Here is a 17,500-nt window from a genome sequence, read left to right as displayed (position 1 = left end):
AACGTCACTTCCTTCCTAATGACGTATGGTAACTTAAGTAACACTGGCTCTAAACTATCGGAACAATGGCGGACGCCCGTATGAAATATTTCTCCGGCGAGCATAAAAGCGTATCCAGAGGGAAAAAAACCCATAAATTTGATCATGTTTTGACTTTTACACATTTTGATCACAAGGCATATGAAAAGTTCTAGCCAGCATGAAGAATAAAAAATAATGATTTTCTTTGTTTAGAACCAAGATGGCCGCCGTGCCGGGAGGCGTGACATCAGACTATTGAATCCAATTGACAATATGTTTGCTTTGGTTTGAGAGCAGACATTCCCATTACAACGTTGAATTATCGGACCTGCAAAGAACTAAAAGACTTATTATAGATAGAATGAAGTTGACGTCACTCGGGTCTTTGTTATTATTTTTTTCCATCCACGTTTATGAGTAATTCTCACTTAACGGTATTATTATCCAGACTATAAAAGCGCTAAACAAGGGGTCCCTGCCCAACAGCAGTACTTAACATGTGGGATGTGACATGACACATGTTAGGCAATGTTACAATTTTTTTTCCGAAAAGAGATAACGCTGTTAACGGCCAGGTACTCATTTTACACCTGAGTACGGTGAGAGAATGTGAGTAAAGAGCCTTCTCCAAGGACTCAGCTATGCGCCGAGCGAGGTTCGAACCAAGGATCTTCCGATCCGAAAGCGAGTGTCATACCACTAGACCACATAGCCCCACTGTCCCCACTGATGAAGCCATTTTGCTATGCGCCGAGCGAGACTCGAACGCATGACCTTCCGATCCGAAAGTGGGTGTCATACCACAAGACCACATTGCCGCACGTTATTAGCCCAGACAAGGTTAAAGCGAATCCCAAATCAAACACGAGTAATCCTATTTTGATGTTAATTGTCTGTGGGTAAAGTTTATGTAGTCTGTAGTAACCCACTGTCAAACACTTGTGGTTTTCAGACACGTGAAGAAAGTTTTTTGTTATATTATTTCTGTCTAGTGATGTTATAGTTTATAGTCCATTCGGCACATGGAGCCGGATTTTATCCCGGTCTCTATCACTAATCCCATGTTGATGTTAATTGACTGTGGGTAAAGTTTATGTAGTCTGGAGTAACCCAATTTGCAAACATTTGCGGTTAGCAGAGATGTGAATAAAGCTTTTTAAATTTAAAAGAAAGTTTTATCTTACTGTGATACAGTAGCAGTAGTAATGCTTCAGAGCCATTAGGCCTATGGAGCCAGAGTTTATCCCGTTTCTGTAGCATGAAAGGGACAATTGCTTGCTACCCTTTGGATAGGACCCTAGTCTAGGACAAAGTACATTTCTGCTAGATCAAACAGACCCAACTACCCAATCACTGCTGGGGTTGACAGAGGGGATTCAAGTAGAAAAAAAGATCTCGTCTTCACCCGGGGTCGATCTCGGTCCCTTTGCGTTTAAAGCGAGTGCTCTACCAACTGAGGTGTTGAGATCCCCCCCTCCCCCTAATCTTATGATGGTATGCCGTTAAGTAAAATATTCACAAGTTATGACACCAGATCAATTGTAACGAAACCTCCAAATTATGTTTAAACTTTTTATCATTTTTCCGCCTAATAAGATGATTTAGTGAGAACTAATCACCTTTCTGTCGTCTAAAAAGGACTATAAAGAGCTGCGTGACGTCAACTTTATTCATTGTAAAGACTAGATGGTTTGGCCAGAACTTTTTTTTCAGCAAAGTACAGTGGGGGCTGCCCATAAATTTATTGCTATTTATACTGAAATCTAATTTCCCGATAAGAAAAATGAGTAAAAGAAAGAAATCGACATGGGTAGGCGGAGTTGTCGTACCAATAAGGTCGCAGGTTCAAACCCCATCACGGCCGCGAAAACTTTTTATTCTCTATTGTCTTCTGGCACTTTTCTACTCACTTCATCTCTTACTGAATAATTTTATCTTTTCACACCTTCAAAGTTTGATAAGAGTTTGTGAAAAATGATATAAACATAACATAACACACAAACATTAAATCTTTCTAAGATTTATAACAAGTTTGCAAAACGGGATTTTTAATTATGTTGATACACGAACATCTCTTTTTAAAAATAGACATAATAATATATGTAGAACATAACATATTGTCAATGGCGGTGGATAAATAAGAGGGCAAACTTTAACAACAATACGTTCAAATAAGTTAAGGACTTGGGGAAAATGTTAAACAAATTAATTTATATATACAATACGTGGGTTAAAATTAGAGATTCATATTAAACACCTGCAGGCAGGGGTAGGTAGGACGCGACCTCACACCTTTCTTGTGTTTCTCTGGATTTACCATTTCAATTTCAAACTCCGCCTTTGAATAGCTGAGCCGAGCTATCTATCTAAGATTTTTAATAAGAATGTTAATTGAAAGTATAAAATTGTTACCTACAGCGCGTCAAAGTCAAAGCCTGCCAATTTAGTATTTTTTTAAATTTTAAAAATTTGATTTAATTTGTCATTTCGTGTATTATTTCTTTTTAAAAATTTCAAAGGAGTTTATGCAAACAGGTGAGATTTCATTTTTGATTTTACCAGTCGTGTGTCAACACACCTCAAGGGTTTGTGTAATAATAATATTATAGAAGTTGTACTAGAGTAGAGTGTAAGTCAACCTTAGGTCGTTGAGTATTATAGATTTCTACAATTATGTTAGTTATGTCTGAACCATGACTGACTACGACGATAGACTATGCTGTGTATTTCAAGTTTGTTAACTCTCTTCTTACCGACTGTTTTCAAGATTTTTACTGAAGTGTTATATCGACCCAACACACAAATTGAAATTTTTAAACTCACATTTAAAAGTAATAGGGAATGAGATTAGCAGAATAGTAGCGTCCCTTGGTAAATTCTGTACAAGTATTCGTGGTCACAACAGAGTCCTAAGCTTAGAAAAGGTCAAAGGTTTTCAACTCACTGAAAACTAGTCGATGTGTACCCATAATATGTCTAAGGAATAATTAAACATATACTATTCTTCTTCTTCTTCTTCTTCTTCTTCTTATTATTATTACTATTATTATTTTCTTATCATCATTACTATCAGTATTATCATCATCATTATTACTACTATTTTAATTACTTCTTCCCCTATGACAGAGTTTACCTAACAATAATGCTATTGGACATAAAGATTATTATTATTATTATTATTATTATTATTATTATTATTATATTATTATTATTATTATTATTATTATTATTATTATTATTATTATTAATTTTATTATTATTGATATTAACAGTTTAATAAAAACGAATCAATAAATATAAATAGATTAATGAATCTAAAAGATTGTATCTCCATCGGTTATTATGCAATCGCAAATTCATTTGATATTTTTATTTTTATCGCACCCGGGTTATATCATTTTAATGTAATGACGTATACCAAAACATTATTTGGAATGAGATTAGCGGAAGAGTAGCGTCCCTTGATTGGACGTCACCCATAGTCTGTGACGTCACCGGCGGAAAAGTTATTAGAGAGAGAACGTCATGTTGGTTGTGCGCATGCGTCTCTCGTCCTCGCTTCTGGTGAAAGCGGCTCGAGACACTTCAAAACCAAATTGATGTTCTCTCTGTCAGTTGACGTCCAATCAAGGGACGCTACTCTTCCGCTAATCTCATTCCCCATATAGTGTATTTTTATTTGCGTAGTAAACAGTACTTCTCAAAGTGATGGTCCCATCACCCCAGAGCCTCACAGCCTAATGTCTATGTTTTTTATTTAGATGTATTTTTGCTTTATTATGTTAGTTGCTGACAGTATCAATAGGGAATGAGATTAGCGGAAGAGTAGTGTCCCTTGATTGGACGTCACCCATAGTCTGTGACGTCACCGACACATGTGCACAACCAACATGACGTTCTCTCTCTAATAACTTTTCCGCCGGTGACGTCACAGACTATGGTTGACGTCCAATCAATGGATACTACTCTTCCGCTAATCTCATTCTCTATACTGTGAAATAGAGACATCCTGGTTTGGCTTCATGTTCAAAATGCTTAAACAGTCTGTAGCATGGCAATATTTTCCAATGGGGTGATTCTACATTTCAAAACCCCTTGCTTTAGCCGAGCCCTCTCCTTACCAACTACAGGAAAATCGTCACATTCGTTACGAGACAACCAACATTTTTAAATTCAAATAAATATCTTTTGTACATCATGAAATTTGAAGAAAATGAACAGTGTGTTGTAGAGCATGTTTTGCTAAAGAGATTATGTATCGCAAGAACTTACTGCAAGATAGTGTGTTTGAGGGATTACAAATCTATTTTGGTGTTAGTTGGGTGTGAAATTTTGGGGAAAATCCTGAAAATGGCTGGTAAGGAGAGAGTTAAATGTTTCTAAGAGAGACAATACGTCACTGGAAATAGTGAGGGTTATGTGTGTGAATTGTGTCATTATAGGGAATGAGATTAGCGGAAGAGTAGCGTCCCTTGATTGGACGTCACCGGCGGAAAAGTTATTAGAGAGAGAGAACGCCATGTTGGTTGTGCGCATTCGTCTCTAGTCCTCGCTTCCGGAGACACTTCACCGAAAGCGGGGGCGAGAGAGACGCATGCGCAAAATCATGTTGACGTTCTCTCTGTAAGGTGATGTCCAATCAAAGGACGCTCCTCTTCCGCTAATCTCATTCTCTATACTCGAATTTATCATTTTCAACTACTAGACTCTAGAATGACGCGTTCAAGTGATTTACATAATGTGCCACCATGTAATGTTTAATGGGTAGACGTCTACTGTGTGTTTTCGTTTTGTTTTTAAGGATTGCAACACATTTTGGTCATATCAGCACCAGTAAAAATGAAGAAAATTGGTTAGTAAAAAGTTCTAGAATGAGAATTAGGCTAAAGCATCCAAGCAAAAGTGAGACAAAGGGGAATTGGTTCATATAGGGAACAGATGTAGATTACAAGAGCACACTATCAGTCCTACTTTAATTTGAGATCACCTAAATCTCTCATTACGACACAAGCACAGGTTGCCACTTAGAGAAACACACTCAAATGTTTACAAATCATACATTATATGTAAAACAAAAACAATGCAATGCATAACAGAGAGGTGATTAACAAGAAAAAAAAATAATCTCCTAAGACCCTAACTATACACTTGACTTTGTAGGTACTTAAACATTTTTGAGGTAAGATGGGGCTTCCTGGTATATATATATATATATATATATATATATATATATATATATATATATATATATATATATATATATATATATATATATATATATATTGAAAACACATCATGGCAATAGGATTCAATAGTCGTAAAGTCACTTCCTTCCGAATGACGCATGGTAACTTAGTAACACTGGCTCTAAACTATCGGAACAATGGCGGACGCCCGTATGAAATATTTCTCCGGTGAGCATAAAAGCGTATCCGGAGGGGGAAAAACATAAATTTGACCATGTTTTGACTTTTACACATTCTGATCACAAGACATATGAAAAGTTCTAGCCAGCTTGAAGAATAAAAAGTAATGATTTTCTTTGTTTAGACCCAAGATGGCCGCCGTTGCCCGGCGGCGTGACATCAGACTACTGAATCCAATTCTATCTTTAAAACGTTCTTCAACTGGGAGCCAGTGAAGTTTATACAGTTAAGGAAGAGAGTGCGCAAATCTTCTTTGTTTTGTTACAAATCTTGCAGCACTCTTTTGAATTATCTATCTGGAATTTTAAAAGTTTATCACAGGTCATGCCAAGAAGAAGAGAATTGCATGCAATAATCCAGTCGAGATAGAATCCATGTTGTTACAAGTGTTTTGTTTTCATCAAGAGTTAGGTAGTTACGGATAGATAAAATTCTTATAAGCTGATAGTTTAAAGATCTACAAAGATTAGACACCCGGTTAGACTTAGACAAATCACTCAGAAAAAGTACACCTAAATTATTTACATGGACAGATTTTATATTATCGTCATTTATATTCAGAGCAATAGTAGACTGTGCGAGTTTACGCTCATACTCTTTGAAATTTCCATAGAGCAGAACCTCAATTATATTTGTCGTTTAATTTCAGCTTGTTTAAAATCATCCAGTCTTTAACTGCCGATATCCACCGTTCTGTGTTAGTCACAAGCATGGGGAGATTCGTTTGTTTGTTTGTTTGTTTTTTAAGGGTTTTACGGCGCTTGCAACACAAAAGATAGTTCGAAGATGACGTCACTCGTGTCTTTGTTATTGTTTTTTGCCATCCGCATTTATGAGTAATGCTCACTGAACTGTATTAACCTGACTATAAACGTTCATGGATACACACAGTTTTGTGTGTTGGTCCGTTATACTTCCGGATGGCAATGTTATGAGCTTCTTCGCCAAGCGCATACTATCTATAGGTCATATCAGCACCAGTAAAAAGGAAGAAAATGGGATAGTAAAAAGTTTTAGAATTACAATTAAAGCATCCAAGAATAAGGCAGACAAAGGAGAATTGGTTCAAATAGGCAACAGTAAGTACCTCCCTGCCCACTTTGGGAGGTCAGGAACCCCACTCAGTCAGGGAGATTTGATATAATATCTGAATTGTACATTTGGGTATCGTCGGCGTAAAATTGAAAACTACATGTTCTGCTCTGTGAAACTAGATATTTCTCTATAGGGTCTAACTCGTATATTATTATTATAAAATATTATTTATCTTTCCCGTGTCTCGCAAAGGTCGAGGTGACCTTGCCATAAATTTGAGATGTTAGGCCAGTTTAGGTTTGTATGTCTGAGCTCACTTGCAACGTCTTCCAATCATATTATTGTAGTCCTTCAAAGCCGTTGGGCCCGTGGAGCCGGAGTTTATCCCGGTTTCTATAGCGTGAAACGGACAATAGTAATTGTTTGCTATCATCTGGATAGGACGCTAGTCTATCGCAAAGTACTTTCCGCCAGATCTATGAGACCCAACTACCCATTTACTGCTGGGTGGACAGGGGGGGGGGGGTCGCAAAAAAATAATAAAATCTCTACTGCATCCGGGATCAATCTTGGACCCTTTGCGTGTGAAGCGAGTGCTCTACCAACTGAGTTATCGGGACCCCCCCCCCCCCAATCACATTGACACGATGGAAAAGAACCACAAAACAATACAATAAGTAAGGTCAGCTTGGTAGGTTTTCTAGTCCATCAATGTGTTAACTTCTCCTTGATTACGTGTGTTAACTGTTAACTTCTCCTTGATTACGTGTGTTAACTTCTCCTTGAATACGTGTGTTAACTTCTCATTGATTACGTGTGTTAACTTCTCCTTGATTACGTGTGTTAACTTCTCCTTGATTACGTGTGTTAACTGTTAACTTCTCCTTGATCACGTGTGTTAACTGTTAACTTCGCCTTGATTACGTGTGTTAACTGTTAACTTCTCCTTGATTACGTGTGTTAACTTTTTCCAACCGATCATTTTCCGCATTTTCCCCAAAACGGCAAACGTGTCCCTCAGTACCAGATTAGGAGAAATCTCAAAGACATTTATGATATAATGAAAAAAATAATATTACTTAACTCACGCAAGCCTAGAGATTTTTGCTACGATTTAAAATTGGGAAAAAATGTATTGAAGAGGAGCATGGAGTACATAGATAATTTTATCCAACTATCATTAACATGCAAAAACCAAAAAGATTAGCTTTGATACTACGCCTATAATTTGTCTCAGAAAAATGTAATATATGCATGGAGTAAAAGTAACCCGGGTAAACTACGGATATAGTCGGTGTTAGGGTTGACTGAGTTAACCCTCTCCTTACCAGCCATTTTCAGGATTTTCCCAAAAACATCACACCCGACCAGGGGCGTGGCTATATCATATTGGATGATTTGGTGCCTGGCACCGTATCCATCTGTTAAAAATGGATTACAGAATTTTAAAAAATAATAGTTCAAAGTTTATTCAATCTTACTTAGGCTTTAGCCAATAAATCACACAATTTGATGACAACATACATGAAAGTGGGAAAAAAATGGTAAATGGAACGAAAAAATAAAACTGAGAAATGGTAAATACCGCCCCTTACTTCTTTGAATAAGTATATTCTTTCTTTTTTTCCTCTTTCTTTTGTATTTACAAATATATCATCATATTGTAGTCATTTTCTTCTTATTCTGGCACCAACTTACACTGTAAACATGCCACGCCACTGCACCGGACTAACACCAGAATAGATTTTTTATCACTCAGACATAATAATAGCAGTAAAATTCTTGCGACAAATAATTTCCTTAGCAAAACATACTCTACAACTACAACACACTGTTTTTTCTCTTTAAATTTTATGATGTATAAGAGAAATTTGAATAATAAAAAAGTTTGTTGTATCGTAACGAATGTGACGATTTTCCTATAGTTGGTACGGAGAGGGTTAATGCGTCCACATACGCATGGAAATTCAACTTTAAAAAAAAACCCCAAAAAACTTGAGCTTTTATATAGCGCAATATCCACTAAACGTGCTCAAAGCGCTTTACAAGTGGTCCCTGGTCAACAGCAACATTTAACATGTAGGACGGGACATCACGCCTATCAGGCGATATTACAAATTTTTCCGGACAGAGACAGCGCTGTTAACGGCCAGGTACTCATTTTTACACCTGAGTACGGTGAGAGAATGTGAGTAAAGAGCCTTCTCCAAGGACTCAACTATGCGCCGAGCGAGGCTCGGACCCAGGACCTTCCGATCCGAAAGCGAGTGTCATACCACTAGACCACATAGCCGCACCTGAATAAGAAAACATTTTCACCCAGCTACGTCACACGGTTCCCAACAATTCAACGAACTTCTCAGCTCGCATCTACTTTAGATTATTTTTTGTTTACAGTCAAAATTTAATAGAGTACATGGGACAGCGTGGCTCAGCGGTACGGTCTTTGCTTTCGTACCTAAAAGGTACCGAGTTCGACTACCCGCCGCGTTGTGCGGCCTTGTTGAGCAAGTCACCTAGCCGTAGCTCACTTTGCGGCGCTGCACTGCGGCTGACGCCTGGGTTATTCCAGTCTTCCCTTGGAATAGACCCTGAAGAAAAATTTCCCCTTAGGGATGAATAAAGGGAATTTATTTTTTTATTTACTCTTTTTTAATTATCGATTTAATATAATAAGAACATTTTTAAAATTCTGGAGCATTTATACAGCGCAATATCCACTAACCGTACTCAAAGCGCTTTACAAGGCGTCCATAGTCAATAGTAACGCTTAACATGTAGGACGAGACATGACACCTGTTAGGTGATAATATTACAGTTTGTCCACGACAGAGACAACACTATTAGCGGCCACGTACTCATTTCACAACTGAGTTCGGTGAGAGAATTAAGAAAAGTACCTTTTCCAACGACTCAACTTTGCACCGCTCAGAGCGGGTCTTGAAAATACCGATCAAAACTCGAGAGTCGTACCACTAGACCATGTAGGCAAGGAATAAGAGTTAAAATTACATTGATATAATTAAGACAAACATATATTACTCATTGTCAACGCAGTTCTTTAAAACAGTTGAGATTCCTCGAAGTTCTTGAGCAGACGTGGAGAGAGTTTCTAAATATACATCTAAGGTTCTTAAAATCAAAGATAGGACATTCATTTTGCCGTTTTAAGGAAAAATACCGTATGTTTACTTGAGATAAGAGATCACATACTGTCTTTTTCCTTAAGACCGGCAGCATTGGGGGTGAATGCCACTCTTTAAAGATTTGGAAAAATACCCTCTCGTAGACGTTGAAATCGCATATTTGTGACCCATCGTCTCAAATCGGTATTATGTCGGAACGAACCAGATGCTTAAAAGCCGAATTAAATATTAAACTGGTCAAAAATATAAATGATTGGCATAATTAACACCCTAAAATATGGTATCCATTCTCCTCAATAAAACATACAAACTCAACACAAGTCTGATATTTCTGGCTATAAATTCAATTTTCAACATCTTAATCAACCCGACTTAATACCGTTTTGAGACGAAGGGTCACATTTGGAGAACTCGCTGGAATCTGTTTTCAATTTTGTGTACTTTCTTATAATGTTGAATTAGTGTGGGGGCAGCGTGGCGCTTTGCTTCGTAGCCGAAAGGTACCGAGTTCGATCACCTGCCGCTGCTCTGTGTGATCTTGAGCTAACGCCTGGGTTATTCCAGTCTTCCTTGGAATAGACCCTAGAGAGAAATTTTCCCTGTGGGATGAATTAAGGGAATTTTATTTTATCTAAACAATGTTTTATTACTTCTAGATCTCCTGTACTTTAGGATAAGGAATTGAAAGGCATTTAAAGCTTTCTTCATATGGTAAATGCAACTATGTGCGTGGTCTTGTGGTATGACACTCGCTTTCGGATCGGAAGGTCCTGAGTTCGAGACTCGCTCGGCGCATAGTTGAGTCCTTGGAAAAGTTTCTTTACTCACATTCTCTCACCGTACTCAGGTGTGAAATGAATACTTGGCCGTTAACAACGTTGTCTCTGTCCGGAGAAAAAAAATGTAATATCGCCTAACAGGCGTCATGTCTCGTTCTCCATGTTACGTTTTGTCGTGATCAGGGACCCTTTAGTTAAAGCGCTTGGAGCACATTTAGTGGATATTGCGCTATAAATAAAAAGCTCGCTCGCGTTTAAATTATACAAGATTCATCAACAGACTTAGTGGCCATGCTTTGCACATTTTTCACGACTATGGACTACCTTTTAAAAATATATTCGGCTCCGTTTGCAAAATAGAAGACAAGTTGGTTGACAGAAATTTGCGTGTTGGTCCTTTATACTTCCGGATGGCAATGTTGTGAGCTTCTTAGCCAAGCGCATACTATCTATTGAGAGTAAATTATTTGAGCTTTATACTTGAGCTTTTATACAGCGCAATATCCACTAAACGTGCTCAAAGCGGTTCACAAGGGGTCCCTGGGATAACAGCAACACTTAACATGTCAGACGTGACATGACGCCTGTTAGGCGATATTCCATTTTTTTTCGGACAGAGACAACGCTGTTAACGGCCAGCTACTCATTTTAAACCTGAGTACCGTGAGAGAATGTGAGTAAAGAACCTTTTAGGGCGCTTAAATCACCTAAATAGTGTCGAAAGCGCCGTTAAACACCTAAAAACAAACAGACAAAAAAAACCAAAGAACCTTTTCCAAAGACTCTCAACTATGCGCCGAGTGAGGCTCGAACCCAGGACTTTCCGATCCGAAAGCGAGTGTCATACCACTAGACCACATAGCCGCAAATTGTTGATCGATAACGTTAACTATAGCAGCTTCTATTTTTATCTCCTTAAAACTACGAATTATTTAATGTTCAACAAGGCAGGTCATCAAATGTGACCCACCGTCTCTAAACGGTATTATGTCGGGATGACTTGGGTGCAAAAAAATGAATTTATTGACAAAAACATGAAACTAGGGGTTTGTTTCGATTTGTCATGTTAGAGAATGAAGACAATTTCTCACAATGCAAAAGCTCAAAAATTGGTATTTACTATCAATTTAATTCTAACGTCACTTTTCGGGGTCCAATTCATTCCGACATAATACCGTTTCGACACGAAGGGTCACAAATAGTTAAACTTTTACTCTTTTTTTTTGTGTGCGACTATTTAGTCTTGTGGTATGACTCTATCTCGCTTTATGCCCGGAAGGTCAAGAGTTTGAGTCCCGCCCTGCGCGTCTCGTGCTCGAGTCCTTGTAAAAGGCCCTTAACTCACATTCTCTCACCGTACTCAGGTGTGTAAAATGATTAACTGGCCTTAAACAGCGCAGTCTCTGTCGGAACAAAATTGCAATAATATATCGCCTTACAGGCGTCATGTCTCGTCCTACATGTTAAGTGTTGACGCTAGTTGGGGAACTCTTGTAAAGCGCCGTGAGCACGTTTGGTGGATATTGCGCTATATAATTGCTCAGGATTTAAAACATATTATAATTAAATCAATGTTTTACCCTTTTTTACTTTCTCTTTTTATTAACAGACATAAATAAACAACACACGCCAATGGGGAGAGAGCAGATAGAACACAGCATAAACACAGACCAACCCACGCCGTGGATTCCAATCTTCAGAATTTTCGAGTAACAACGAGATAGCCTAACTTGAAAAAGGAAAGCAGGATATTATGATTATGTTTGACGTGAATCTGAATCTGAATCTGAATCTGAATCTGTACAAATCTCTATCAATAAACGTGATCAAACAGGAATCAGGAAGTACGCACAAAAAATATAATAATACTTCTCAGCCGGTGGTCTGGATTGACCCTAAGTGTCTAACGAGACACCTTTCTTGACAAAGTTGTTATCCGCTCAGTGCGTTGAATACACACAGATCTACCTACCTCAACACTTCCTCGTAGTTTGAAAAATTATCGCTGCATAATAATAATAATAAAGTCAATACGGTATTACTGGATGTTGTGTTCCTACATTTCAATCCACTGTAAGTTCTTGAGTTTCTTGATTTTTAAATGAAATTTTATACACCATGATAGTGATAGCCACAATAGATAGTTTGAAGATGACGTCACTCAGGTCTTTGTTATTGTTTTTTGCCATCCGCGTTTATGAGTAATGCTCACTAAACGGTATTAACAAGACGATTAACGATCATGATTACACACAGTTTTGTGTGTTGCCCAGTTATACTTCCGGGTGGCAATGTTGTGAACTTCTTAGCCAAGCGCATACTATCTATACAACGCGATAGCCACAAAATGGGCTTAAACGCCTTAACAGGATGTCTCCAGCCAACAGCAACACTTAAGGGCTAACCCACACCGGAGACAAACTCCGACGACCCGGCACTGCTTACCTCTGTCGTCTTCCGGATAAAGACGTCGGGCACGGACAAAATACTAAGAATAAAGAGAAGATCCGCTAGACCTACCCATACCAAGCACCCGACGTCCTCTGCCGTTTTATTTTCATGCTTGTTATGGGTAGGTGTTGCGTCTCTTCTCTTTATTCTTAGTATTTTGTCCGTACCCGACGTCTTTATCCGGAAGACGGCAGAGGACGGCAGTGCCGGGTCGTCGGAGTCAGTCTCCAGTTTGGATTAGCCCTAACATGTGAGACGAGACAAAACGCCCGATAGGCAGTAATACATTTTTTTCGGACAGAGACAATGCTTATAACGACCAGTTATTCCTTTTACACCTGAGTACGGTGAGAGCGTTTTCCAAGGGTTGCTCAGAACGGGACTCGAACTCAGAACCTTCCGATCCGAAGGCGAGTGTCATACCACTAGACCAAATAACCACACGTAGGTGACACACAACCTGAAACCGGTATCAAGTCGGGAGCAAAGTGGCCAAATGGTTAAGGCATTACACTATGATCCGGAAGGTCCCTGGTTCGAGACACTCTTCAGACAATTTAGTGTTTTTCCCCTTGGGCAAGATTCTTACCCCCCAATTTGCTCACTTGGACAACATGGGTGATTCATGGTGACATCAGACATCTTGTTTGATGGATTATCTATATCCCTTAAAGAAATGCCTGTTTGACGGGTGTCGTTGCGAAAGGGCTTAACCCTCTCCTTACCAACTATAAGAAACGATACAACCAACATTTTTCTTTATCAAATTTCTTTTGTATACCATAACATTTAAAGATAATGAACAGTGTGTTGTAGAGCATGTTTTACTGAAGAAATTATTTGTCGCAAGAACTTTATTGCTATTGTGTTTGAGGGATAAAAAATCTATTTTTGTGTTAGTTGGGTGAGAAGTTTTGGGTAAAATCTTGAAAATGGCAGGTAAGGAGGGGGTTAAAGGGCGGGGGGCGGGGGGGGGGGGTCCTTTCTAAATAAAAAATATATTACCTATAAATGGCAGTTTTAATCATTCTGTATCGTCGTTAGAAAGAAATACACTATCTGTGCTGATACTTGTTTGGCCCCCTGATTTGGGTTCTGGCATCATAACAATCTTGTGGCAGAAATTCCGCAAAAACCAATGAAGTACCCTCCATATTCTTCCCTCTTTAACTCACTCAATCCTAAGAGATTTTGGCTACTTTTCAAAATTGGAAAAAAAATATTTAAAAATGAGCATTTACATAGATAGTTTTATTAAACTACCATTAACATGCAAAAACTAAAAAACATTAGCTTTGATACTACGCCTATAATTTGTCTCAGAAAAATGTAATAAATAGGCATGGGGTAAAAGTAACCCGGGTAAACTACGGATATAGTCGGTGTTAGGGTTGAGTGAGTTAAAACATTGAGACATATTGTGACACCATAGAGAGATTTCACAGTTTTAGTTTATGGGATTTTTTATTAGAACATTACAAAGTTGCGAATCAAAGTTTTATGACAAAATAGATGTCAAAAAGTATAATTTGGATAATAAGTCAAAATAAATATATCCAATCAAAAAAGTTCTATCTACGATGACAAAATACATTATCTTTGTGATAACTGTGGAAATATTTAGACAATTTCATGAAATAGTTTCTGAGAAATGTTTGACACAGTATCCCATATCCCCATAAAAATGACATATTGAGAAAATAGCAAAATACTTTCTACTTATACCCTTTTCGATCGTGCCTTTGTAGTATATTTTGAGAAATTGGACTTAAATATTATTTCTAAGATTTAAAAAAATATCGTTTTCAACCAAACTTTCAAATCAATTTTGTGAAGGAATGTTCATAGTCTGGGTGTACTTCATGAACAAATTGGATAAATATACACTTCAAAAATAATTTGGCTTAGAATTTGTTTGCTTTATTCAAGCTAAAATTTCTTTTATTTAAAAAAAATATTTTAGCTTTAAATTAATTGGCTTTCCGAAGTCATGATTCTCCTCGTTTGAATGCAAGATTGGGACATCATTAATAGATAGATTAAAAAAAAATTACTAGTAAAAAGCAAGTAATATGATTCAACAGTCGTGACGTCATTTCCCTCGTTATGGCGCATAGTAACTTAGTTCTCCAAACTCTGTTCAAAGATGTGAATGCAGCCTGTGCCTTTCCTATCCGTGCTTTCACCTCTGCTTCCGTGCCTCCATCCTTGTCAATTATACTCCTGAGGTAGCAGAAAGTGTCTATATCATCAAGTTCCTGATCTTTTACTTTGATCTGCTCCCTTTGACGCGTACCTATCCTCAAGACCTTTGACTTTTTTAGGCCAATTGATTCCGAGAGTAACTTAGTAACTGGTTCTAAACTATCGGAACAATGGTGGACGCCTTAATGAAATACTCTCCGACGAGCATAAAAGTGTATCCAGAAGAGAAAATATCATTATAAATCCGGGTCATGTTTTGACTTTATGCATTATATGTGGTCACATGACATGTGAAAAAGTTCTGAACAATAAAAACTACCGATTTTCTTTGTTTAGAACCAACTGCTCGTTGCTGGAAGGACGTGACATCAGACTATTGAATCCTATTACCGTCAACTGGGGCTACTTAGGCCACCAGGGGTAACTTAGGCCACTTACTGAAAACAAGATTGCTTATTTTAAAAGATAAATTACATGTAGCTTTTATCTTATAAATAATTAGAACCCAATAGATCTAATAAGCACTCATTAATTTAACTTTTTTTTAAAAGCAACCTTATTTGTGACCCTTCGCCTCAAAACGGTATTAAGTCGGATTGGTTAAGGAGTTGAAAATTGAATTTATAGCCTGAAACATTAGACTTGTGTTGAGTTTGTATGTTTTATTGAGGAGAATGGATACCATATTTTAGGGTGCTAATGCCAACAATTTATATCTTTAACCAGTTAAACATTAAATTCGGCTTTTAAGCATCCGGTTCGTTCCGACATAATACCGTTTTGAGACGAGGGGTCACATTTATTCTACTAAGTGGCCTAAGTAACCCCGGATGGACTAAGTAACCCCGGTTGACGGTACTTACTACCCAGCGTCGTCCTCATTGACGTTGGCTTCCCACATTCTGCAATGACAAAAGTCTGCCTATTCCTGCCTTCTGTTGACGGTATCGTGCGGCGCTTGGTCTTGTGGTATGACACTCGCTTTCGGATCGGAAGGTCCTGGGTTCGAGCCTCGCTAGGCGCATAGTTGAGTCCTTACAGAAGGCTCTTTACTCACATTCTCTCACCGTAGTCAGGTGTTAAATGAGTAACTGACCGTTTACAGCGTTGTCTCTGTCCGAAAAAAAATTGTAACATCGCCTAACAGGCGTCAATGCCCGTCCTAAATGTTAAATGTTGCTGTTGGCCAGGGACCCCTTGTAAAGCGCTTTGAGCACATTTAGTGGATATTGCCCTATATAAAGCTCAATTTTAAATTAATTTTTTTTTACCTATGTTTAAAACATTTCACTATATCTGTCTTTCAGATCAGTTGCATTCTTCCCTTGGACGGGACAAATCTTGCTCAAATTAAAACATCATACTCAAGACAACCCACACCAAAAATGACATCATCGAAAACCCTCATCGTTTTTCTATCCCTCGTATTATGTCACAACATTGTGTGCAGCTATCGCTACTGGGACCATTATAACGGATTAGTCACGGCCTACACAGCTCAAAATATGGACGACCTTGAACTTGTTTTGGGGTCGCGGTTCCGCCTCGTCATAGCCGCGTATTGGGTGTACTTCACGTCAACTTGTGACGTCATTCGAGAGAGGCTCAACGAGGAGACGCGGAATGGACGAATGGCATACTGTAAGTATAATATTTACAAATAAATATAAGTCATTCTGATGTCCTGAACAAATTTTATTGAAATAAATGTGACCCATGGTCTCAAAGCGGTATTATGTAGGAATGACCTAGATGAGGAAAATTGAAGTTATAACCGTAAATATAAATCATGGCGTTTCCACCTGTTCGTTATGGTAGAGTATAAATACTATTTCTTGCATTGCCAAACGTTCTGAAGTCCTATGTACCATTGTTCTACCTCTTAATTCACTTCTTGGGGTACAACACATCCCGACATAATACCGTTTTGACACGGCGGGTCACAATAAATAAACAATTTAAAAATCAAGTCAAGTGTGTCACAAGAGGATTGTAACTAGAGATGGGCGACGTTTGTATTTTGTCGAAATTAGGTCACAGGGATGTAAATTGAAGTATTACTCTGCCTACTGTAGTTGTATGTCCAAATTCGAAACTACAGAAGTTCATATTATAAACACATTTCGATTTTATAACCTTAGAATAAACAATGAGGTTTGAAATCACTTTAAAGTTCAATTATCCGCCTCGCGCATGGGAATGCGACCTGCCTGCGAAAGTGCACAAGGCAAGAACGATAACTCTACACACTCAACGTGTGTAGTTCAAATTAGTAATCGGACATCAGATGACTACAATTGGATTCAGTAGTCTGATGTCACGCCGCCCGGCAACGGCGGCCATCTTGTTTCTAAACAAAGAAAATCATTACTTTTTATTCTTCATGCTGGCTAGAACTTTTCATATGCCTTGTGATCATAATGTGTAAAAGTCAAAA

General features: G+C 38.1%; 1 protein-coding gene across 1 annotated transcript in view; it reads left to right on the top strand.

Moving 5' to 3' along the window:
- LOC144977555 (trypsin-1-like) overlaps positions 1 to 17,500 on the top strand; it is a 47,455-nt gene that overhangs the window by 489 nt on the left and 29,466 nt on the right. The window contains exons 2-3 of the mRNA XM_078922893.1: positions 12,017 to 12,480; positions 16,371 to 16,704. Coding sequence (XP_078779019.1) covers positions 16,449 to 16,704 — 256 coding nt within the window. The 5' untranslated portion in view covers positions 12,017 to 12,480; positions 16,371 to 16,448. The remainder of the gene's footprint in view (positions 1 to 12,016; positions 12,481 to 16,370; positions 16,705 to 17,500) is intronic.

This window comes from Berghia stephanieae, chromosome 7 (assembly GCF_034508935.2).
Source record: "Berghia stephanieae isolate SIO BIC M18660-M18661 chromosome 7, UCSD_Bste_1.3, whole genome shotgun sequence".
Lineage (NCBI taxonomy): Eukaryota > Metazoa > Mollusca > Gastropoda > Nudibranchia > Aeolidiidae > Berghia > Berghia stephanieae.
This window is presented reverse-complemented; position numbering and strand designations above follow the sequence as displayed.